General features: G+C 39.1%; 1 protein-coding gene across 3 annotated transcripts in view; it reads left to right on the top strand.

Annotated features, from left to right (window-relative positions):
- helz (helicase with zinc finger) overlaps positions 1 to 26,663 on the top strand; it is a 143,022-nt gene that overhangs the window by 90,649 nt on the left and 25,710 nt on the right. For all 3 annotated transcript variants that reach the window (XM_061880351.1, XM_061880349.1, XM_061880350.1), the window contains exons 20-24: positions 3,992 to 4,137; positions 4,251 to 4,398; positions 10,648 to 10,831; positions 14,964 to 15,192; positions 22,011 to 22,287. In XM_061880351.1, the coding sequence (XP_061736335.1) occupies positions 3,992 to 4,137; positions 4,251 to 4,398; positions 10,648 to 10,831; positions 14,964 to 15,192; positions 22,011 to 22,287 (984 nt within the window). The remainder of the gene's footprint in view (positions 1 to 3,991; positions 4,138 to 4,250; positions 4,399 to 10,647; positions 10,832 to 14,963; positions 15,193 to 22,010; positions 22,288 to 26,663) is intronic.

Raw genomic sequence — 26,663 nt, 5'->3', positions numbered from 1 at the left:
TTAGCAAGAAAGGCTATTTATGTTATTGCTATCCTTCTTTGTGTGGACATTAATTGTCATGTCATGTACGGATGTACTTTGTGGACGCCGTAAGTTTTTGCTGTCATCCAGCATTCTGTTTCTGTTTACTTTGTAGCCAGCTCAGTTTTACTTTCGTTTTGCATAGCCATTGCCTTTTCCTTTCTTTCATTTTTGGTTCAAGCATTACATACCTTTTACCTGCACGGTGCCTCTCGTTGTGGTCTGCATATTGGATCACAACAAACCATCCTCGTCTCACCCGACACATTCCGACTTTTGCAAAGCAATGAACTACCAGCTGCCACCTACTGACATGGAGTATTACGTGGTTACCCTGCTGAGTTTTACACAACACGGACACTAAGCAACAGCACATTATTTGCAGATTATAACTATTGATTTGCAAAAAATATTTTTTGCACCAATTAGGTGAAGTTGCATAATTCCCCACGGTACACCAGACAATATCTCGCGGCACATTAGTGGTTGAAAAACACCGCTATAGTGCATCTCCGCTACAGATAAAATGAATTCAGGGTGTCCGTTAAGCTTTCCAAGACAACAGATGTAATCAAAACCCTATATCTTCCTCTCCTGCTTTCTTGACAGTGTTGAGGATTACCAGTAGGTAGCGAATGAAGCCTCCACAAAAGTCTATGGCAAAATAGTTTTAATTACTCGTGCACACTGTGTTTTGAGCGAAGAAAAGCTGAATTAAAACAGCGCAGTGCACTGTTTCCATTTGTACTTCACAGTCACTGCACAGCTGCACATTATCTGACCATTATCAGAGTTATAGAACAATCTTTATGAAATATATCTGGATGAAACTGCATTCAGAAACTGTTTAAATCAGGGGTGCCCACACTTTTTCTGCAGACGAGCTACTTTTCAATTGACCAACTCGAGGGGACCTACCTCATTTATGTATATCATTTATATTTATTTATTTATGAAAGAGACATTTTTGTAAACAAGTTAAATGTGTTTAATGATAATACAAGCATGTGTAACACATATAGATGTCTTTCTTTCACAAAGACAAGAATATAAGTTGGTGTATTACCTGATTCTGATGACTTGCATTGATTGGAATCAGACAGTAATGATGATAACGCCCACATTTTCAAATGGAGGAGAAAAAAAGTTGTCCTTTCTGTACAATACCACATGAAAGTGGTTGCTTTTTGGCATCTAATTCATCCAGCTTCCATACACTTTACAAGAAAAACATTGGCGGCAAATTCCGTAGCTTGCTTGATTGACATTCACGGCACCCGAGGGTCTTGTGAGATGACGCTGGCTGCTGCCAGTTCATTATTATGAAAAAATGACAGAGAGGAAGGCGAGAAACACTTTTTATTTCAACAGACTTTCGCGCTGTCCCTTCCATCAAAACTCTAAAGGCCGACTGCACATTTCCTATCTTCACAATAAAAGCCCTGCTTCATGCTGCCTGCGCTAACAAAATAAGAGTCTCGGAAAGCTGGCGTGCACAAGTGATGTGCACGCCAGCTTTCTGAGGGATCGCTTGTGCACGCCTGTTTTGCCGAGACTCTGTATTTAGTTAGTGCAGGCAGCATGAAGCAGGGCTTTTATTGTGAAGATAGGAAATGTGCAGTCGGCCTTTAGAGTTTTGACGGAAGGTACGGCGCGAGAGTCTGTTGAAATAAAAAGTGTTTCTCGCCTTCCACTCGGTCATATTTTCATAATAATGATCTTGCAGCAGCCAGCGTCATCTCACAAGACCCTCCGGTACCGTGAATGTCATTTAAGTGACGTCTTGGTGAAGATTGATGATCACTAATTTTTAGGTCTATTTTTTTTTAAAAGCCTGGCTGGAGATGGACTGACACACCCCCCACGGTCGACTGGTAGCTCGCGATCGACGTAATGGGAAACCCCTGGTTTAAATAGTGAGTTTCTAGTAGTTAAGCAGAGGCAAATATTTTAAATTGAAAAAAATCTCACGGCACACCACCGTGACTTGTATGAACAGTTGGATACATGGGTTGGTTATATCAGGGTTTTTTAACCTGCGTGGCGCAGTGGAAGAGTGGCCGTGTGCAACCCGAGGGTCCCTGGTTCAAATCCCACCTAGTACCAACCTCGTCACGTCCGTTGTGTCCTGAGCAAGACACTTCACCCTTGCTCCAATGGGTGCTGGTTAGCGCCTTGCATGGCAGCTCCCTCCATCAGTGTGTGAATGTGTGTGTGAATGAGTAAATGTGGAAGTAGTGTCAAAGCGCTTTGAGTACCTTGAAGGTAGAAAAGCGCTATACAAGTACAACCCATTTATTATAACCTTTTTTGAGCTAAGGCACATTTTTAGCGTTGAAATAATCCGGAGGCACACCACCATCAGAAATCATTAAAAAAAACAAAAAACAGTTGACAGTAAAAAGTAATTGTCGCAATTGTTGGATATGACTTCATGATTCAATATAGCTCTTGTCTCAAAGTAGGTGTACTGTAACGACCTGTCACATCACACCCTGACTTATTTTGACTTGTTTGCTGTCTTCCCTTGTTTAGTGTTTTAGTTTTTGTCTTGCGCTCCTATTTTGGTGGCTTTTTCTCTTTTGTTGGTATTTTCCTGTAGCAGTTTCATGTCTTCCTTTGAGCAATATTCCCCCTCATTTTCTTTGTTTCAGCAATTGAGAATATTTCAGTTGTTTTCATCCTTCTTTGTGGGGACATTGTTGATTGTCATGTCATGTTCGGACGTACATTGTGGACGCCGTCCTTGCTCCACAGTAAGTCTTTGCTGTCGTCCAGCATTCTGTTTTTGTTTACTTTGCAGCCGGTTTAGTTTTAGTTTTGTTCCGCATAGCCTTGCCTAAGCTTCAATGCCTTTTCTTAGGGGCACTCACCTTTTGTTTATTTTTGGTTTAAACATTACCGTATTTTTCGTAGTATAAGTCGCTCCGGAGTAAAAGTTGCACCGGCCGAAAATGCATAATAAAGAAGGAAATAAACATATAAGTCGTATTTTTGGGGGAATTGTATTTGATTAAATCCAACACCAAGAATAGACATTTGAAAGGCAATTTGAAATAAATAAAGAATAGTGAACAGGCTGAATGAGTGTACGTTATATGAGGCATAAATAACCAACTGAGAAGGTGCCTGCTATGTTAACCTAACATATTATGGTAAGAGTCATTCAAATAACTATAACATATAGAACAGCGCCCCCCGCGACCCCGAAAGGGAATAAGCGGTAGAAAATGGATGGATGGATATAGAACATGTTATACGTTTACCAAACAATCTGTCACTCCTAAATGCTAAATCCCATGAAATCTCATACGTCTAGTGTCTTACGTGAATGAGCTAAATATTATTATTTGATATTTTACGGTAATGTCTTAATAATTTTACACATAAGTCGCTCCTTATGTGTGAAAAAAACTGGGACTTATAGTTCGAAAAATAGGGTAGATACCTTTTTACCTGCACTCTGCCTCCCGCTGTTTCTGACATCTACAAAGCAATTAGCTACCGGCTGCCACCTACTGATGTGGAAGAGTATTACACGGTTACTCTGCCGAGCTCTAGACAGCACCAACACTCAACAACACATCATTTGCAGACTAGAATTACTGGTCCGCAAAAAATATTTTTAACCGAAATAGGTGAAATTAGATATTTCGGTGCTGTGGCACAGCGGTTGACAAACACTGGGTTGTATACCTTCTGCCATAAAGTATAATGTCATTTATTGTTCTGTCAGTATGGCTTTGGCAAAGATGGATGTGCAAGCATACATTATTTCTAGTAAGTAAATCATACGTTTGCGAACAATAAAGTCACTTTGATAAATAGATGCTCTCTCACAGCACATTAAGTGGTTAGGGATCAGTGGTCCAGGGCACAATAGACATGCAGCAGACAAAAGTCAATTAACCGTGAATAAGTGGTTGGTTGTTTCTCTCTGATTGTTGTCTTCTTTTTTTTTGATATGCAGCTCAGTCCATTTGTGTACAGCGAGTTTGCCCGGGAGCGAAACCTGCACGTGTCCTTGTTGGACCGACTGTACGAGCACTACTCTTCTGAATTCCCTTGCCGCATCCTTCTGTGCGAGAACTACCGCTCGCATGAAGCAATTATCAAGTAGGTGTGAGCCCTCAGCTCGCTGGAATGAATGATTAGCAAAGGGATGTAGTTGCTTAAATTTTCAGTATAAATCATGGATTGTTTCTCCTACGTCTGTCTTCATACTACAGCTACACGTCAGAGTTGTTTTATGATGGTAAGCTGATGGCAAGTGGAAAGCAGCCTTCTCATAAGGACTTCTACCCTCTAACATTCTTCACCGCACGAGGAGAAGATGTCCAGGAGAAGAACAGCACTGCCTACTACAACAATGCTGAGGTACTATAGAATACTTCTTAAAGTAGACCATTGAAGGGGAACTGCACTTTATTTTATGTTGCCTTCTGTTCACAATCATAATGAAAGATAGGACGTTTTTTTTATTTTTTTGCTTTCTAACATGTAAAAATTGTCTCGTTTTTAGTGTCTGGCAATGCAGCTCAATTCTACCTCTAAATCACTTTAAAAATGCTTTCAAAAACCCGCAACAATGCCTCATTTATGTTTCATAACCTTTATAATAACCAAGCTGTAGCAACCTTGTTATTGTAAGAGCGAACACTGAACTCTTTTTCTAGCGTTGTAACACATCGACATGCTACGGTATTAGCCGTAAAAGCTAGCTACAAAAAGAGATAAGATAGCGTTTTCGTTAACACGAAACACGGTTTGAGTTTGTAATGCACAACGTTGCGATAGAACACCAATCTGTACTGAGTGAACAGCATGAGGGATTATTTTACAGTAGCTGTAAAGTATTAGCCCGCGTTTCGTGTTTTGTTTGTACACAGCTAATTGGATGGTGTATGCTGTCTGTCATGATACACACATGACATGCTGTATGTATTATGATCAATACAAAGTGTGACTCACCCGATGGACAGCTGTCTGTTTGGTCTTCCGTCGTTTTTGGGTAAGCATGCCATTTTTGTCAAAATTAGCATGGCTTTAAATACCACATTTGGCAGCTTCGAGTCACTTTCACCTCACTCTCTTGGCTTCCGTCTGCTCCAACATCTCACTCTTTATTTGTTCTGGCTTTTAGAAGCAGCAGTTCATCCTCTGTATATTCAGCTTCAAAAAGATAAGGTTGTGAATCCTCATTTGTCCAAAAATAGTCGTCTTTGTTGTTTGTTACCGTGTCTGCCATCATTAGAAGACACACGCACCTTGTTTACGGAAGTAGGATACACATTTGTTGCCAGAAGACTGAAGTGCACTGCGATGGAAACAAAAATAAATGCACCTAGAACTAGTTTCGGCAATTCTTAAAATGACCAAAATACGGTAAATATTGAAAATATGAGATATTGTTATGAACGTGTCTGTTACTACATTAGATATAGATTTAAACGTTGATGGAGGGTTTTAAGGTTGTCTTAGAGGGCTTTAAAGACTACTACAGTGACTCCCATTAGCCGCATCTTCCAAGCATTTTTTTATCATCTTAAAAAAAAAAAAAGACTTAGGGCTGGGCGATATGGCCTTTTTTTCATATCTTGATATTTTTAGGCCATATCGCGATACACGTTATGTATCTCGATATTTTGCTTTAGCCTTGAATGAACACTTGATACATATAATCACAGCAGTATGATGATTCTATGTGTCTACATTATAACATTCTTCTTCATACTGCATTAATATATACTCATTTTAAACTTTCATGCAAAGAAGGAAATCACAACTAAGTGTATTTATTAAACAGTTATTAGCAGGTGACTTTTCAAATGATGCTACATATTAGCAGTAATGCTACTTTTGGTAGCAAGGCTTGTGTCCCACACTTGACAAATTAAAGTTGTCTATCCGGCATCTTCCCGCTTGAAGCCAGACGACGGACCCTCTGCGGTTTTTCTTGGGAATTTGTTACGAGAGTCGCACCTTCTTTCTCTCGTATTACCACTCGCACGGCTCCGCTAGCATCACAGCTAAAGTTACCCATGCTGCTACCTCTCTGCTTAGCGAGGGTGTATACGTATGTGACGTATGACGTGACAGTATGTGACGTATGTAAGAAGGTGCGCTTACTGTCTGCGAGAAGACGACACAAGGAGTGTGAAGAGTTTGTAGTGTAATGCCAGCATCTAAAAGCAAGTGCGTGAGAACGTATACTCGAATATCACGATATAGTCCTTTTCTATATCGCACAGAGAAAAACCCGCGATATATCGTGTATATCAGGGGTGCCCATTACGTCGATCGCGAGCTACCAGTCGACCGCGGGGGGGTGTGTCAGTCGGTCTCCAGCCAGGCTTTTAAAAAAAATAGACCTAAAAATTAGTGATCATCAATCTTCACCAAGACGTCACTTAAATGACATTCACGGTACCGGAGGGTCTTGTGAGATGACGCTGGCTGCTGCAAGATCATTATTATGAAAATATGACCGAGAGGAAGGCGAGAAACACTTTTTATTTCAACATACTCTCGCGCCGTACCTTCCGTCAAAACTCTAAAGGCCGACTGCACATTTCCTATCTTCGGCCTTTAGAGTTTTGACGGAAGGGACGGCGCGAAAGTCTGTTGAAATAAAAAGTGTTTCTCGCCTTCCTCTCTGTCATTTTTTCATAATAATGAACTGGCAGCAGCCAGCGTCATCTCACAAGACCCTCGGGTGCCGTGAATGTCAATCAAGCAAGCTACGGAATTTGCCGCCAATGTTTTTCTTGTAAAGTGTATGGAAGCTGGATGAATTAGATGCCAAAAAGCAACCACTTTCATGTGGTATTGTACAGAAAGGACAACTTTTTTTCTCCTCCATTTGAAAATGTGGGCGTTATCATCATTACTGTCTGATTCCAATCAATGCAAGTCATCAGAATCAGGTAATACACCAACTTATATTCTTGTCTTTGTGAAAGAAAGACATCTATATGTGTTACACATGCTTGTATTATCATTAAACACATTTAACTTGTTTACAAAAATGTCTCTTTCATAAATAAATAAATATAAATGATATATATAAATGAGGTAGATCCCCTCGAGTTGGTCAATTGAAAAGTAGCTCGCCTGCAGAAAGTGTGGGCACCCCTGGTGTATATCGATATATCGCCCAGCCCTAAAAAGACGTGTCATTGTCTCTCATAACGATTGTGAACGATAGGCAAAATTCCAAGGAAAGTGCAGATCCCCTTTAAGCTGTCCAATAGGTTTGAGGCCTTAAAACTATTTCAGTTGAAGCAGCTGTTTTCTCTCTTGTGGGAACACAGCAGTGGAACACTATTCACAGATATTTGTTTAATATATATTTAACTCTTGGTGCTATACATTGTTGTTATTTTAGTTTAAGGTTGTAGTTTGCTCTGCTAATAATAAAAAGGAATTCCTTATATTTTGTGTTATATCTCATGTAGGGCTGCAGCATATGGCGGAAATATTTTTTAAATAATCTTACCTTCTTTCATACTTCATCCAAACGTGCTGTTTGGAAATTCTCACAAGTTTGTACGTGACTACTGAGGACCATCCATCCATCCATTTTCTACCGCTTATTCCCTTTTGGGGTCACGGTGGGCGCTGGCGCCTATCTCAGCTACAATCGGGCGGAAGGCGGGGCACACCCTGGACAAGTCGCCACGTCATCGCAGGGCCAACACAGATAGACAGACAACATTCACACTCACATTCACACACTAGGGCCAATTTAGTGTTGCCAATCAACCTATCCCCAGGTGCATGTCTTTGGAGGTGGGAGGAAGCCGGAGTACCCGGAGGGAACCCACGCAGTCACGGGGAGAACATGCAAACTCCACACAGAAAGATCCCGAGCTTGGGATTGAACCCTGGACTGCAGGACCTTCGTACTGTGAGGCAATACGAAAAAAAATCAATAAAAAAGGTTAAATTGAATATGACATAATCCTCAGAATACATCACTACAGATGTCCTCTTATTGGAAGTTTCACCACATAAATCAGGGGTCGGGACCCTTTTTGGCTGAGAGAGCCATGAAAGTCAAATATTTTAAAATGTATTTCCGTGAGAGCCATATCATATTTTTTTAACACTGAATACAACTAAATGCGTGCATTTTTAAGTAAGACCAACATTTTTAGAGTATAATAAGTCTCTAATTATTTTTAAAAACATTTCTTGAACCGGTGTGGTAGAAAAGGATGGATGGATTAAAAAATGCATGAGAATGTTCTATATTTTGAACGTTATTTTTAACATTGTGATTACCAGCGGAATTATTCATTACCTATCGTGTTAAGCATTGTCAGCTAAGATTTATCTGAGAGCCAGATGCAGTCATCAAAAGAGCCACATCTGGCTCTAGAGCCATAGGTTTCCTACCCCTGACATAAATCAATCAATCAATCAATCAATGTTTACTTATATAGCCCTAAATCACTAGTGTCTCAAAGGGCTGCACAAACCACTACGACATCCTCTGTAGGCTCACATAAGGGCAAGGAAAACTCACACCCAGTGGGACGTCGGTGACAATGATGACTATGAGAACCTTGGAGAGGAGGAAAGCAATGGATGTCGAGCGGGTCTAACATGATACTGTGAAAGTTCAATCCATAATGGATCCAACATAGTCGCGAGAGTCCAGTCCAAAGCGGATCCAACACAGCAGCGAGAGTCCCGTTCACAGCGGAGCCAGCAGGAAACCATCCCAAGCGGAGGCGGATCAGCAGCACAGAGATGTCCCCAGCCGATACACAGGCGAGCAGTACATGGCCACCGGATCGGATCGGACCCCCTCCACAAGGGAGCGTGAGACATAGGAGAAAAAGAAAAGAAACGGCAGATCAACTGGTCTAAAAAGGGAGTCTATTTAAAGGCTAGAGTATACAAATGAGTTTTAAGGTGAGACTTAAATGCTTCTACTGAGGTGGCATCTCAAACTTTTACCGGGAGGGCATTCCAGAGTACTGGAGCCCGAAATGAAAAAGCTCTACAGCCCGCAGACTTTTTTTGGGCTTTGGGAATCACTAATAAGCCGGAGTCCTTAGAACGCAGATTTTTTGCCGGGACATATGGTACAATACAATCGGCAAGATAGGATGGAGCTAGACCGTGTAGTATTTTATACGTAAGTAGTAAAACCTTAAAGTCACATCTTAAGTGCACAGGAAGCCAGTGCAGGTGAGCCAGTACAGGCGTAATGTGATCAAACTTTCTTGGTCTTGTCGTGTTAGCAGTAATGAAGTTGTCTGCAACTCCAACTACCACATATAGAAGGACGGAATTTCTGAACGTGAATCATACTTTAACGTAACAATGTTTTATAATCATGCTGTATGAAAATGTCATCCTAAGGAACACTAAACCAGATTTTGTTTTTGGAAAAGTGTATTAGTTTTAACTAAGGATGGATACTATACAGAATCACAGTACTATTAATACCAGAATAACAAATGTTTCACTTTTCAAGAAAATTAGTTGTTTTTTTTACCAATATTTGAAAGACGTAAACGGAAGAAGTGTGAGCAGAGCAGCGAGTGCAGTACCAGCTACAGCCCGACTAGAGGGCTGCTGTGCAAATGTCTCACACTCAAACTAATCAGTAAACATGTTTTATGGGCCGAAACTTAAAAATCACTGAGGCATCTTCAGAATGGATCTGACTATCATTTAAAAAGGTTTCCTTTTAGGGGCCCCTTTTATTTTGTCCCCATACCATCAGAGGTCCCCTAAAGGTGACTGTGTAAACAGGGGCATGTCCCCATTAAGTAAGCATTGCCAGAACACACACACACATTCCCAAGTTTTTTCGTTCCTGGCACTCCATACAGTCATTTTCATTGAATAAAAAAAGAATAGAAGCACAAAATAAATGTCAATGCTTTTTTCTAATCAAATTGATCGATTTAAACGATTAATGTGGCTAACTTAGTCAGGATAATGATAATTAAACATGAATCCCATGCCTTTAATCTAGAAGACGTCTGTTACTGCATGATTCACTGACTCGTTCAGATTGACCGCTGACCCTTATTTCCACTCATTTCATTCAGCTTTGCCACGGATGTTTTAATAATGCGCTCCATTTGTCAACAATGCCATAGAAGTGACCATGCTGACAGAAGACAGTATCTGTTGACATCATTAAAATAGTGCCTGTTTAAATTCTAGTGGTGTTTTTTGTAGGCTTAGCTTCAAGTGCAATAAATTGTTTCCTTAAGCTTCCAAACCCTTGGTCATGATAAAATGTAATGTTGCTAGATTATAAAAAGACACATTAAATTTACAACAGCCCAGATTGATAAAATTGTGGTTTTCACTAAAACGCTTTTTGCTTCAGAGGCTTTACAAAAGATCTATTTTCAGATTTACCCTGTTTGCTATTTTATGACCTTAAATGCCTTGGTGGCATTTACCATATAAATCCTCCTTTCGGCTTCAAACGCTAACCCCCCTCCAAATACCATCGTAGTTGCAACCTGTGTTTAGTCCTTTATATTCGTGTAGATAGTGAGAACATTTGCTTAAAATCAAAACAGTTTTGTCCGCTACTTGCTTGCCTAAAGGCCTACTATCTAAGAATTTGTTTCTTTTTTTGTTCCACAGGTGTTTGAGATTGTGGAGCGAGTGGAGGAGTTGCGCAAGAAATGGCCGGTAGCTTGGGGCAAGCTGGACGAGGGTAGCATCGGAGTGGTTTCGCCATATTCTGACCAGGTCTTTCGCATCCGTGCTGAGCTCAGAAAGAAGAGAATGCATGAGGTCAGCGTGGAGAGAGTTCTCAATGTCCAGGGTGAGTGAACGCCTTCTACTACGGTATTTTGTGTGGTAACACGTAGTATGGGGAACATATTCTAAGTAACAAAGACTTAATTTAGAGGTATTTGGACACTAGGAGAACATATGAGGGTTATTAATAAGCAATAATTCTAAGGTTATGAAGACTCTTAGTTAATGGCTTACTGGTTGTATTATAAGGCCATGCATAAGAAGGCATTAATAAGTACTTAATAGTGACTAATTAAGAGCTAATGTTACTAATTTGCATGTTAATAAGCAAGTAATTTATGGTGAATATGTTTCCCGTACTAAAGTGTTATCTTTTGTGTTGAATATAAGCTATCGTACTCACTTTCCTCTGTCTTGTTGAATTTAAATGTGATTGCATCAATATGATGGTTATTGCCATTTAAAAAGATCATGTTGTTGTAAATGCAGCCCACAAAGTTTGTGTGCTATGATTTTTAGTCTTTTTTTGCAAAAACTGCTAATTACTTGTGCACTGACTATTTCTTTCTGTCAAGTTGTAATGGTCATTACGTAAAAGCCACAAACAAACTTACATCCCAAAGGCCTTTGTTAATATATTTTATTAAAGTTTTACCTATCGCCACTTTCAGTTTGGGAGAAAGAACTGCATATCCTTCTTTAGCATTTCCCACTGCAGTTACCAGTGGTCACATTGACTTTCATCAATTCCCATTATAAGCCGTAAAGGAGATTCAGCCAGTCTCTCTCCCTTGCACCTTCCACTTGCTTTCCACCCAGATGCTTTCTACAAATCGCTGGCTCCCTTATTAATCACACTTGGACGCAAAGACACAGACGGTAGTCTTGTTTATGCCTGATTTTGAAATTTGTCATGCAAGGAGGAGTTTGTTTGTAAGATTCATCAGCAACCTCTAGAGCCAAATATTTGCTCACCATAGGGCAGGGCTATTCCAACTACATAATGGAGAGGGCCGCAGAGTACACAGGCTTGGGCCGGACATAGCTTAATAGCGCTCTGTTAAATCAATGCACTTTAGAAAGAAATTGTCGTAATGCTTGAAATAGTCAAAATACTGTAAATATAACCGTATTTTCAAGACTAGAGTGCAGTGGAAGTCGCTTTCCAGTGGGTCCTCCAGACCACCAAGCATTTCCATGCGAGCCCGTTTCATGGTGCAATACTGGTTTATTTTGTATTATTTTGCTTTTCAGCACAAAGTATCTCTCTTGCGCTCTCACCCCAGCTCCAACTATTTCTCTCCTCCCCGGCTGCTGCTTGAACAGAGCGAGAGGTGATTAGATAATAAGGCCCACCTGGGCCATCTACGCACCTGTCGCTGACTTCGAGGCCGGTCCTGGGACATCCTAATCTGCTGCAGGCCCGCGGGCCGCGCCCCCCTCCACTTGCGCATATTAGCCGCACCCACTAAATTTTAGGGCAAAAAAATATTTTCCATATATTAGCCGCACCGGGCTATATAAGCTTTAAATACAGTATATATGTTGTTAAATGAATATATTTGCATAGAAAAATGTATGTCTATTTACATAACTTGTTTCCAAACAGTGTCTTTAATACGGCAGTAAAACAGCTGTTCAAGCAAAACAGAAGTCATCGTCATTAGTTAATGGCTTACTGGTTGTATTATAAGGCCATGCATAAGAAGGCATTAATAAGTGGGGACGGCGTGGCGCAGTGGAAGAGTGGCCGTGCGCAACCCGAGCGTCCCTGGTTCAATTCCCACCTAGTACCAACCTTGTCACGTCCGTTGTGTCCTGAGCAAGACACTTCACCCTTGCTCCTGATGGGTGCTGGTTGGCGCCTTGCATGGCAGCTCCCTCCATCAGTGTGTGAATGTGTGTGTGAATTGGTAAATGTGGAAGTAGTGTCAAAGCGCTTTGAGTACCTTGAAGGTAGAAAAGCGCTATACAAGTACAGCCCATTTATTGACCCACGAGCTGTGGAAGCTAGCTTTCCAATCGACTAATCGGAATCAATAACTCCACGGCTTACTGCGGAAATTGTAAAAGTGAAATGATACAAAAAGATTGCATTTGTAAGTTAATACTAAGACAGACACTTGTAAATGTGTAAGCATATTTTTAGTTATATACTTACAACCATTGCTTGGAGTGACGAATGAAGAATCCATGCAAGTAGATACAATATGGACGGCTAGAAGACGGAACATCACTCCGGTTGGGGGAAAGAAAAAAAAAAACGCTACTGGAAGGACACTGCAGCACCTGTAGTGAGTGAACTTGTCCAACAGATGGCGCCATAGCACACCTTCTAAGCTTATTGGCTGTTTGTTTTTTCTACTCTTTCATGGCGTCAGTGAAAAAAAGTCCAAAAATTAACCGCACCGTCTTGTAAGCCACAGGCTTCAAAGGCCAAATCTGATTTTTTATTTTTTTTGCCTTCAAGTGACAGATCAGATTTTTTTGCCAGTCTAAACACTTAAGTGCTTCAAATCAGATCCTTTGGCATCAGATTCATAACCTGACTCTCGTTGAAAAAGAAGTGCGCTTCTTCTTCTACGGGGAAAATGAAGTCGGCGGCTGCTTACCGTAGTTGCGAGACCTGTTGTGGCTCAATATTGGTCCATATATAAGGCGCACCGGACTATAAGGCGCACTGTCAGCTTTTGAGAAAATTTGGGGTTTTTAGGTGCGCCCTATAGTGCGGAAAATACGGTAATTACAACATGTGTGTAAAACAGTGTTGGAGGTTTTTAGAGTGCTTTATTGGCAAACTAGATCATAACCCCATCACCTGTATTGTTACTGTAGCTGCCTCTTACTATCAGTTTTCAACTGTTTAAAATTCATATATCTGTTCTTGTCTGAAATAAGGTTTTTGGATGAAAGCCACAGTTGATAAAAAAAAAAATGCTGTTTCCCTTTTAAAGGGTTCAGTTGATATCTATGACAAACAGATTGTGAGTGCAGTTTTTGCAGTTCCTTAAAATTTTAATTAATTATTTAGCATGAGAAAAAGATACTATGGAAAACTTGATTTTAAAAGCCTACTGAAATGAGATTTTCTTATTTAAACGGGAATAGCAGGTCCATTCTATGTGTCATACTTGATCATTTCGCGATATTGCCATATTTTTGCTGAAAGGATTTAGTAGAGAAAATCGACGATAAAGTTCGCCTGAAAAAGCCTCGCCTTTACCGGAAGTCGTAGACGATGACGTCACAAGTGTGGGGGCTCCTCACATATTCAGATTGATTTTAATGGGAGCCTCCAACAAAAACAGTTATTCGGACCGAGGAAACAACAATTTTCCCATTAATTTGAGTGAGGATGAAAGATTTGTGTTTGAGGATATTGATAGCATATAGCGCTATAAAAAAAAAAAAAAACGAGGAAGAAAAAAAAAACGCGATAGCATTGGGACGTATTCCAATGTTTTTAAACACATTTACTTGGATAATTCTGGGAAATCCCTTATCTTTCTATTGTGTTGCTAGTGTTTTAGTGAGTTTAATATTACCTGAGAGTCAGAGGGGTTAGTCCACGGGTGTCTTGACGCCAATGTCTCAGCTTTTTAACCACAATTTCCTCACCGAAACCTGCTGGCTGACATTCGGTTGCGATCCATGTTCTCTTGACCGCGCTCTGATCCATAGGAAAGTTTCAGCTCCGGGATTTTTGAACAAGGAATCACCGTGTGTTTGTGTGGCTAAAGGCTAAAAGCTTCCCAACTCCATCTTGCTACTGTGACCTCTCCAATATTAATTGAACAAATTGCAAAAGATTCAGCAACGCAGATGTCCAAAATACTGTGTAATTATGCCGTTAAAGCAGACGACTTTTACCTGTGTGTGTGCGTAGCGATCATGCTTCCTAAAAACCTGTGACGTCCTGCGTACACGTCATCATTACACGACGCTTCCAAGACAAAACTCCCGGGAAATTTAAAATTGTAATTTAGTAAACTAAAAAGGCCGTATTGGCATGTGTTGCAATGTTAATATTTCATCATTGATATATAAACTATCAGACTGCGTGGTGGGTAGTAGTGGCTTTCAGTAGGCCTTTAAATGTTATAGCAACGACAGGTAAACGTGTCTGTGATCATTTCTCAACAAGGATATTACATTTTTGAAGGTCTGATATACTCAACCAAAGCACCTTCTTACAGGTAAGCAGTTCAGGGTGCTGTTTCTGAGCACGGTGCGGACGCGGCATACATGCAAGCACAAGCAGACGGCCATCAAGAGGAAAGAGCAGCTAGTGGAGGACTCCACGGAGGACCTGGACTATGGATTTTTGTCCAACTACAAGCTGCTTAACACAGCCATCACAAGAGCTCAGTCGCTGGTTGCGGTGGTGGGAGACCCAATTGCACTGTGCTCTGTGGGACGCTGCAGGTAAATACAGGCCCCTTTTTTCCACTTATGACACACAGTACTGATATAACACCCTTGATTAGCAGATATTATATCTCTCTCTATTTCTCTATATATATGTGTTGATCTCTAGCTCTCTCTATTTTTCTCTCTCTCTCGCTATTTCCATCTCCCTCTATCTCTCTATTTGTCTCACACTATCTCATTTACCTTTTTTCTCTATTTCTCTTCTCTCTATCTATCTATCTATTACTCTCTCTATTCCACTCTGTATTTTTGTCCATCGCTATTTCTATTTATCTCCCTATCTATATATGAATACATTATTTTTGCATGTGTTTGGAAAAAAACATACACTTGATATGTTTACATCTTTAAACAAATACTGTATGGATTTGATTGAAACCAGCTTTTTTACAAACACTAGTATGAACATTATTTTTTTACTTTTTAAAGATGGTACACAGCCCAGTTATTATTCACTTAAAGTTGAATATACGTCCGTCAAGAGTCCCTTTACTTTAGAGTGTAGCGATTAGTTAGCTGCTACACATAAATTATCATCAATGGATCAATCCATCCATTCATTTTCTACCGCTTGTCCCTTTTGGGGTGCCGGGGAGCCTATCCTAGCTGCACTCGGGCGGAAGGCGGTTTACACCCTGGACAAGTCGCCAGCTCATCGCACATTCACACTCCCATTCACTGTTGCCAATACGAATCATAATAATATGTTATTATTATGGATATATTATTAGTGCATATCTTAGGAGTTAAGTATCCCCGTTTCTTTAAAAAGGAGTTACTTATGTTTCCAGTTTTAATCAAGGGTACTTGAATGCACTACATACTGTACATAACATTGTCCGATACTGCCACATATACCGGTAGATATATTATACTTTTCATTTGATTCAAGCAACCTATTATTGAACATTCATGGCTCTATATATTTTATATTGGTATTTATGATGGTGTTTTTTTGTTTTTAAAACTTACCGTATTTTTCAGAGTATAAGTCTTCCCTTGTGTAGTGTTTTAGTTTTTGTCTTGCGCTCCTATTTTGGTGGCTTTTTCTCTTTTGTTGGTATTTTCCTGTAGCAGTTTTATGTCTTCCTTTGAGCGATATTCCCCATATCTTCTTTGTTTCTGCAATTGAGAATATTTCAGTTGTTTTCATCCTTCTTTGTGGGGACATTGTTGATTGTCATGTTCGGACGTACATTGTGGACGCCGCCTTTGCTCCACAGTAAGTCTTTGCTGTCGTCCAGCATTCTGTTTTTGTTTACTTTGCAGCCGGTTTAGTTTTAGTTTTGTTCCGCATAGCCTTCCCTAAGCTTCAATGCCTTTTCTTAGGGGCGCTCACCTTTTGTTTATTTTTGGTTTAAACATTACCAAATTTTCCTAGTATAAGTCGCTCAGGAGTATAAGTTGCACCGGCCAAAAATGCATAATAAAGAAGGAAAAAAACATATAGGTCGCATTTTTGGGGGAAATTTATTTGATAAAACCCAACACTAAGAATAGACATTTTAAAGGCAATTTAAAATAAATAAATAGTGAACAACAGGCTGAATAAGTGTATGTTATATGAGGCATAAATAACCAACTGAGAAGGTGCCTGCTATGTTAACGTAACATATTATGGTAATAGTCATTCAAATAACTATAACATATAGAACATGTTATACTTTTACCAAACAAGCTCTCACTCCTAATCGCTAAATCCCATGAAATCTTATACGTCTAGTCTCCTACGTGAATGAGATAAATGATACTGTTAGATTTTTTATGGTAACGTTTTAATCATTTCACACAAGTCGCTCCTGAGTGTAAGACAGAAAAATAATATCCAAACTTTACAGAAGTCCAAGGCCCCATGTGCTTAAACGGGTTGCTGCAGCCAGGCTTAATGCAATGCAGCAACCTGATTTATTTATTGGGATTTGCACGTCACGCAAATTACTTTTGCGAAACAAGACAGTGTATCATGGTCTTGTGCATCATGGTGTGGCTTGGGTGTGAGATGTGTGCCTGTTTCGAGAACGAAAGGTTGGCGACCCCCTCTTTATTGTAAGTCTATAAGCTTTGTGGTATAGATGTCAAATAATTTGTAATAGTTCAGCCATTAATAACCGTCAATCAATCATCCATCCATCCATTTACTACCGCGTATCCATTTTGGGGTCATGGGGGGTGGGGGTATTCACATAGCCCTTAATAACAAGTGTCTCAAAGGGCTGCACAAGCCACAACGACATCAGGGCAAGAAAAAAACTCAACCCAATGGGATGCAATGACAAACCTTGGAGGGTACCGTAAATGTTGGGGATCCCCCTGGGCGACCGGTGCATTGGACGTCGAGTGAATCTAGTTAATAGTGTGAGAGTCTAATCCATAGTAGGGCCAGCAGGGCATCATCTTGAATGTAGACAAGTCAGCAGCACAGCCATGTCCCCAACTGATGCACAGATCAGTGGTCCATCCCGGGTCCCGACTTTGAACAGCTAGCGCTTCATCTGTGGAGAGGCGGGCAGTAGAGATGCGTGGTTTGCGGTCACAACCGCAAAGTCCGCGGATAAAACTGCGGGTCGGGCGGGTGACATGACGAAAAAATAGATTTTAAATAGATTCGGGCGGGTGGCGGTTGAACCAATTCGGAAATATATATTGTAATAATCCCAAGAATGTAGGCTCATAAAACTTCTTCGTTTGTCTTGTCTTTATTGCACAAGATGTAATACAACCACACAACAGCTCTCATGTCGCTAACGCTTTTCTCGGGACAACTCGAACTCTCACTTCCTGTCGATAACGTCACTTCCCTATCTCTCCCGGAAGTCCCGCCCCCCAGCCAAAGTCATTGGCTAACACCCCGTAGCCAGCCGCTACATTATACATAGTTAAATGTTATGTTGAAGAGGTTCATTTAGCCTACTGACCTGTATTTTTTATAAATGGTTGATTTATATAGGCTAGTAGGTAAAGTGTTGTACCTGACAACTCTTGATGGTACAATCCATATATCACGTCACGGACAACGTCACGCTAACATCACGTGACACCTCTGATGAAGGCTGCAGAAGCAAGGTAGCCCAAACTTGTCAGCTACAACACTTTACCTTACTAGCCTATAGAAATCAACCATTTATAAATAGTTAAATGTTGTTACCCACATACGAAAAACGAGCAGCACTCTTTCAAACAGTATGTGGGCATACTTTTATTTTGGAGTGTGTCGTTTGGTCTGTCGACGGATGTAAGGAAGCTACTTCCGGGTATGGCCAACTAAGTATTTGTCATTTGTTGGTATTTTACTTGGTAAAATGTTTGATCCACATGCTGTGCATGTTATTATTTTTACGTTTGTAACGTGCTTTATTTATTACAGTTTTCACTGTGAATTTGAAGGGAAAGTAAGCCTTCAAATAAATCAGTTTAAGAAAACCATTGTCTGTGCTATTTGGAGGGAGTTACACTTTCTAACCTCACTAATGCCTTGCATCGTCTATATTAGATGTATAACAACGGGCAGGTGTGGCTTTGATGAAATGTTGGTTCGGGTGAGTGGCGGGTGGATGACGACTTTAGTGATGCGGTTGCGGATGATATAATTGCTTGTCCGCGCATCTCTAGCGGGCAGAGCAGAAAAGATACGGCAGATCAACTGGTCTACAAGGGGGTTCTATTTAAAGGCAAGAGTATACAAATGAGTTTTAAGGTGGAACTTAAATGCTTCTCCTGAGGTAGCATCTCTAACTGTTACCGGGAGCCGGAATAGAAAACTCTCTCTAGACTTTTTTTGGGCTCTGGGAATAACCCAATTTTATTTTTACAATAATATAAAACTAGGTGTGGGCCCAATAATAGCTTTGTGCCGCACTTTGTACATCACTGGTTAATAGTGTTTCTTTTAACGTAAGGGCAACAGGGAGTAGTGAAGTGAATTATATTTAAATAGCGCTTTTTCTCTAGTGACTCAAAGCGCTTTACATAATGAAACCCAATATCTAAGTTACATTTAAACCAGTGTGGGTGGCACTGGGAGCAGGTGGGTAAAGTGTCTTGCCCAAGGACACAACGGCAGTGACTCGGATGGCGGAAGCGGGGGGGATCGAACCTGGAACCCTCAATTTGCTGGCACGGCCACTCTACCAACCGAGCTATACCATATAAGTATTTAATTTGTTTAATACAGTAAAGTTCCTTATTACCTGAAGTGCATTATTGTTATTTCAAGCGTATGTTCTCATATCTACTGAACAATGGCATAGTGCTGTTGTCATCTCCTGCCCTCGTCTTCCTCCGTTCACGACTTCACGTAATCCGTGAAAGGTGTCGTGTTTAAAACAGATGCAGAGATGCAGGCAGGGTGATTTGCGGGTCTTCACACCACTGACGTGACACAACTTCAGCAGGCTCCACACCGGCTGCACTGGAAAAAGTCAGTGTTAAAAAACAAGAAAAAAAAATAGGGGTATTTTATTTGAACTAAGCAAAAATATCTGCCAATAGAACAAGAAAATTCGGCTTGTCAAGACTTTCCAAAACAAGTAAACTTAGCTAACCTCAATGAATCCAAAAATTCTTTAAAATAAGTATATTCTCACTAATAAGTGCACTTTTCTTGGTAGACAAAAAGAGACCTTTTTGCTCAATATGTTGAAAAATCTTCTTAAATTAAGTAAATGCTAGTGCCATTATCTTGACATAATGATATGTGCTCGGTATCATGATTTTTTTTTTCATGCTTGAAGTAAGAAATTACTTCAAAAAGTAGTTTAGTTTGATACTTGTGAGTGTTAATGACACAGCTTTGAAACAGTTAATATTCTAGTTTCAAGCATGTTTTACTCAACATAGGTCATAAAATCTCAGCAACAAGCTGTAATATCCTACTGAGATCATTTAGGACAAAAACACTTAAAACAAGTGAAGCACTCTAACATAAAATCTGCTAAGTGAGAAGAATTATTTTATCAGACAAAAAACAAGCAAATGTCACCCTTATTTGAGATATTCACTCTTACTTAGATTTCAGTTTTTGCAGTCTGTCAAGACGTTGATCGGCAGTCTTGTGTGTTTCGTATGTCTAAATATTCGCATCCACATCGATGCTTCACGGTTTAGTCCACTATTAAGCAGACCACTTCCTGTCCATCGCTTGAAAGTACACAGGGTAGGAAATCAGTACTCAGCGGTACCCAGAGGTGGGTAGAGTAGCCAGAAATTGTACTCAAGTAAGAGTACTGTTACTTTAGAGATGTATTACTCAAGTAAAAGTAAGGAGTAGTCACCCAAATATTTACTTGAGTAAAAGTAAAAAGTATGTTGTGAAAAAACTACTCAAGTACTGAGTAACTGATGAGTAACCTGATTACCGCAAGAAATAATGCACAAAAACATAAAAATAGCAATGAGCAAATTCAGAGCCAGGAATATCTCTTAAGCAACTAAAACAATATTATATATTAGATAATAGTACATTAAAATAAAATTGAAAAAAATTGCACATTTCGCCTCAGTAGGCATTCATTGATTTGATAGATTGATTGATTGATTAAAACATGTATTAGTAGATTGCACAGTACAGTACATATTCTGTACAATTGACCACTAAATGGTAACACTCCAATAAGTTTTTCAACGTTTATCAATTACTTAATAAATGACCAAGTCGAGGTGATCTACCTCATATATACATATACATATACATACACACACATACATACACACACAAATCATTTATACACACACATATCATATATTTATATGTATGCATATATATGTATATATAAATATATACATACATTTATATATATAGTATATAATTTATATTTATTTTGCCGTTTTTGTTCACATGTTGAAGGTGTTTTAATGAATATACATGCATGTTTAACATATAGATTCCTATCTTTCATGAAGACAAGAATATAAGTTGGTGTATTACCTGATTCTGATGACTTGCATTGATTGGAATCAGACGTTCACGTTTTCAAATGGAGGAGAAAAAAAGTTCCTCTTTTCCGTCTAATACCACATGAAAGTCGTTGGTTTTTGGCATCTTATTTGTCCAGCTTCCATATTTGTTTTTATACACTTTACAAGAAATACATTGGCGGCAAACTCCGTAGCTTGTTTGCGCTGGCTTTCGGAGACTCTTATTTTGTTAGCGCAGGCGCGATGGAGCAGCGCTTTTATTGTGAAGACAGGAACTGTGCGATCAGTCTTTAGGCTTTTGACGGGAAGTACGGTTGAAATAAAAAGTGTCTTTTTTCCTTTACACTTTTGATTGATTGATTGATACTTTTATTATTAGATCACACAGTACAGTACATATTCCGTACAATTGACCACTAAATGGTAACACCCCAATAAGTTTTTTTAACTTGTTTAAGTCGGGTCATGTGACCGACTGGCTCTGTTTGATTGGTCCAACGTCACCAGTGACTGCATTTGATTGGTGAAACAGGCATGCGTAGATTTTACTTTGAAGCGCTGTCATTAACCAAAACAAACATTAATAGATCGATTAAAAAAAAGTAGCGAGTAGCGAGCTGAATGTAGATAAATGGAACGGAGTAAAAGTAGCGTTTCTTCTCTATAAATATACTCAAGTAAAAGTATGTTGCATAAAAACTACTCGTAGAAGTACAATTTATCCCAAAAGTTACTCAAGTAAATGTAACGGAGTAAATGTAGCGTGTTACTACCCACCTCTGGCGGTACCTAAAAGAACAGTAGTGGCTATGATCACATGGGCTCTGCACGATCGCTGCTGGATAGAATTGCAGTGTAATGCGAATACCACTGAAGTTGTTGTTTTCCTCTGTTTTCAGAAAGTTCTGGGAGCATTTTGTATCCATCTGTCATGAAAACGAAAGCCTCCATGGCATCACCTTCGAGCAAATTAAGGCTCAGCTCGAAGCCCTGGAGCTAAAGAAGACCTATGTTCTCAACCCTCTGGCGCCAGAATTCATCCCTCGTGCCCTCAGGCTACTGCAAGGCCACCAGTCTTCTTCCCAGGCACTGCATCACCACCACCACCATCCTCATCCTCAACATGTGCAGGCCACCTCTGCAAAGCAGGCACAACAGCAACAGTCACCTCCTAAGGTAAGATTTGCGGCTGGAGTAACAACAATCAAGAAAGGGTCACTTAAATATAGCCTTTTCTCACAAACCCATATTGGATACTGCCTTAGTAGAAACACGACTTTGGGCTGTAGAAAATATGCATGAAGGATAAAGTAGTGGATGTTTAAGGAGCTCATTTGCAGTGTGGAAGAACTGCTGAGTTATCGCTGGGGAAAAAGTAAAGAGATTGTTCTAAATAACCTGAGAGCTGTTTAAAATGAGTTGACATAATAACAGGCTTTCACATAGAGGCACAACAGGTAGCGATGCCCTGATCGATCGGCCATTTTCCTGGAAATGTACTCTTGTTTTTTTTTTTTTTAATATTCTTTATAGGCTCGCTTGGCAGAGTTTTATGCTGATAGAAATGTTCTTTTTTTTTTTTGTCAGTTTTCCAACTGAATTTGTTCATTTTTACAAAGACTGGGAGTAAGTTTCTGGTTATTGGAAAAAACAACTCATTTAAATGAGTAGTGAAAAGGTATTGCTGTTTAGTTATTGTATATTATTAAATGTGTTCAATTGTTTGTATGCAGTAACAGTAGAGGGACATAGTTAAAATATTGTGTTGCTATTGTGACACTGCTCTTGTTTTTTTATTGTGATCAACATTTTAAAGCAGTATCGTTCAGTGATCTTGAATATTTTGTATTGGTAAGGCTTGCAGAGTGACCTTTTACAAATTGGGTATGGCCCATTATTTAGTACACTTTCCAGAACTGCAAATTCCTGCGTTACTGTTTACATCAGTAGCCAAAGGAGGAGTTTGTGTGACCTTTTACCTGTTTTTAAATGTTGATTATAATTCACTTACATGCCAAAATACGTGTCAACTTTACACATCTGTCAAAGCTGCGTGCCGGCCTGCTTTCGGTGCAATTAATTATTAGGCAGAGCGTTCCTGCGTCTGTCCTCCCTGCCCTGAGGTAAAGGTTAACAAAGTCGCCACAGCTGCCAACCAGCTGCCTTCACCCATTGGGCTTCATGAGCCACAGCTCTGCAATATTAAATGGCTTTAGGACAGGGGTGTCCAAACGGAAAAATTAAAGCATGCGGGGGCCATTTTCATATTTTTCATTTTCAAACCATAACAAAATATATGGATTTTTTTTTTTTTTAAACTTTTAGGACCCCCGGGACCATAAAGGGTCTCAGTCATCACATGTTAAAACTAAGTCGAATTAGTATTATTTTTTTATTTAACGCTTTCAGTAAATATCTATCAACTTCAGGTTGATATAAAGTTAAAAAAAAAAGTAAAAAAAAAAAAAGAAGCTTTTATGCCTTTTTTGTCAGACAACTTTGTTTTTTATAATAATAATTTTAAAAAAAACGGGGAAAAGTTGCAATGTTGACACAAAGCTGCCATGCAGGCTGTTTTTTTTTTGTCTTTGATCTTTATTTTTTTTTTGCCATTGCTCAAAAAAAAAAAAAATCTATGGTATAATGAATTATTGACCCATTCATGGCTCCAATTACTTTGAACATGTTACTTTAAAATGTTTTATTTGGAAAAAATATTGCATATTTTGTGTGGTTGCCATATAAAAACATCGTTTTCTTGGACAAAAGAGCATAAAATAAAGTTTATCATTTTTCATCAATTCAAAATAATAGTCCAAATGTAAAAATAGATATAAGATATAAGACATATCTGAAGTTGATCTCGTAACTTTAGTGTGGAAAGTAAAAAAAATAAATGTATCTCTTTAAGAGTGGGGGACCTTTTATATTCCAAATATATTTAGTGGGATTTTATTTCACTTTTCACTGTGATTACTCCAAAATATTAAAGAATTAAAATCATCGGTGCCCTGCATAATTGATCTTGTAGGGCTCTAATTCCTAAATACTGCATATTTCAGTTTTAGATAAATAATAATAAAAAAAAAAAACGGGGAAAAGTTGCAATGTTGACACAAAGCTGCCATGCAGGCTGTTTTTTTTCTTTTGTCTTTCTTTATTTTTCATTATTTTGCTGTTGTCCAAAAAAAACAACAAATATATTATAATGAATTATTGACCTACTTTGTGTCAACATTGCAACTTTTTCCCGTTATTTTTTATTTATTTTAAAAAACAAAGTTGTCTTTGACAGAAAAGGCATAAATACTTTTTTTTTTTAACTTTACCCTCTAGCCCCATTTTTTTATTTTTAAATCGATCTCAACTCTGTACATTGCTGCTGGAATTTTAATTTTCCTGAAGGACTCAATAAAGTACTATCTATTTATCTAAAACTGAAATATGCAGTATTTAGGAATTAGAGCCCTACAAGATCAATTATGCAGGGCACCGATGAGTTTAATTCTTTAATATTTTGGAGTAATCACAGTGAAAAGTTAAATAAAATCCCACTAAATATATTTGGAATCTAAAAGGTCCCCCACTCTTAAAGTGATACATTTATTTTTTTTACTTTCCACACTAAAGTTACGAGATCAACTTCAGATATGTCTTATATCTTATATCTATTTTTACATTTGAACTATTATTTTGTCATCATGATGATGAATGAATTGATGGAAAATGATAAACTTTATTTTATGCTCTTTTGTCGAAGAAAACTTTGATGTTTTTATATGGCAACCACACAATATATGCAATATTTTTTTCCAAATAAAACATTTTAAAGTAACATGTTTAAAGTAATTGGAGCCATGAATGGGTCAATAATTCCTTATACCATAGATTTTTTTTTTTTTTTGAGCAATGGCAAAAAAAAAATAAAGACCAAAGACAAAAAAAAAAACAGCACCATAGATTTTTTTTTTGAGCAATGGCAAAAGAAAAATAAAGACCAAAGACAAAAAAAAAACAGCCTGCATGGCAGCTTTGTGTCAACATTGCAACTTTTTCTCGTTAGATTTCACCTCATTCCAGTTTTTAAAATGTTTTTTTAATTTTTGCAATACTATCAATTTTGCAATTTTTGCAGAATGTGTGGCGGGCCGGTAAACTATTAGCTGCGGGCCACACTTTGGACACCCCTGCTTTAGAAAAACAAACCCACATAAGCTCTGTACATCAAAACAATCGAATGAACATACGTCAACGTCAGCATATACGGCCATTATCGCTTAAAAAGGTAATCTCACCGTTATTGCCGAAAAAAGTGAACTGACAATTAATAACATCCATTAACTCAATTTTTTCAACATGGTGTCAGATGCTCTTATAGATCAGCTTCCTAATCTCTGGCATGGGTGGTATGTTTTTTTTTTAAAATAACAACCATGCTTTATTTTAAAATAAGAATGGTATTGTGAAGCTGATCCAAAAATGAAACATAAAGCAAGCTGGAAAATATGATGCCATATCGAAGCTATCTATTTGTGTATCTGGTCGCTGGCAGCCATGGACGGATGGCAATGTAGTGATTTGACTTAACCTCCATTCCAAATGAGCTTTAAAAATGTCCCAAGAGTAGGGAATGACATCTGTTTATTTTATAGATGTGTTCAGCTCGCACTGATACCTACAACAATTGTGGCATATGCAGGACAGCCAGGACCCCTCTGCAGTTTTTCATGCTCCTATTTATTCCCCCAGTTGCGACACATGGCACAACCCAACCAAGATTTAAGCCAGTGTTCACCAACCATTTTAAGCCCAAGATCCCTGGTCTTAAAGAAAAACCAAAGCAAGATCTACCCCTGCGCCAACTTTTTCTTGTAGCTTTTTTATTTTGTGTTTTTAAAGACAAAGCTTTGTGTTGTTATTGACTGTAATTTTTTTTCATCGTGCTTCCTGCTAATTTTTCTTGTAACGTGCCTAAGGTCATTGACAAACCAGTCTCGGGCCACAGATTGCTCGCACAGGTTTCTAACTGTTTTTAAGGGGTGCCCATTACGTCGATCGCGAGCTACCGGTCGACCGCGGGGGGTGTGTCAGTCGATCTCCAGCCAGGCTTTTAAAAAAAATAGACCTAAAAATGAGTGATCATCAATCTTCACCAAGACGTCACTTAAATGACATTCACGGTACCGGAGGGTCTTGTGAGATGACGCTGGCTGCTGCAAGATCATTATTATGAAAATATGACCGAGAGGAAGGCGAGAAACACTTTTTATTTCAACAGACTCTCGCGCCGTACCTTCCGTCAAAACTCGAAAGGCCGACTGCACATTTCCTATCTTCACAATAAAAGCCCTGTTTCATGCTGCCTGCGCTAACTAAATACAGAGTCTCGGAAAACTGGCGTGCACAAGCGATCCCTCAGAAAGCTGGCGTGCACATCACTTGTGTCGGCCTTTAGAGTTTTGACGGAAGCGACAGCGCGAAAATCTGTTGAAATAAAAAAGTGTTTCTCACCTTCTCTCTGTCATTTTTTCATAATAATGAACTGGCAGCAG

Source organism: Nerophis ophidion, linkage group LG20 (genome assembly GCF_033978795.1).
Source record: "Nerophis ophidion isolate RoL-2023_Sa linkage group LG20, RoL_Noph_v1.0, whole genome shotgun sequence".
NCBI lineage: Eukaryota > Metazoa > Chordata > Actinopteri > Syngnathiformes > Syngnathidae > Nerophis > Nerophis ophidion.
Note: the sequence above shows the minus strand (reverse complement) of the source record. Positions and strands in the feature narration are given on the sequence as shown.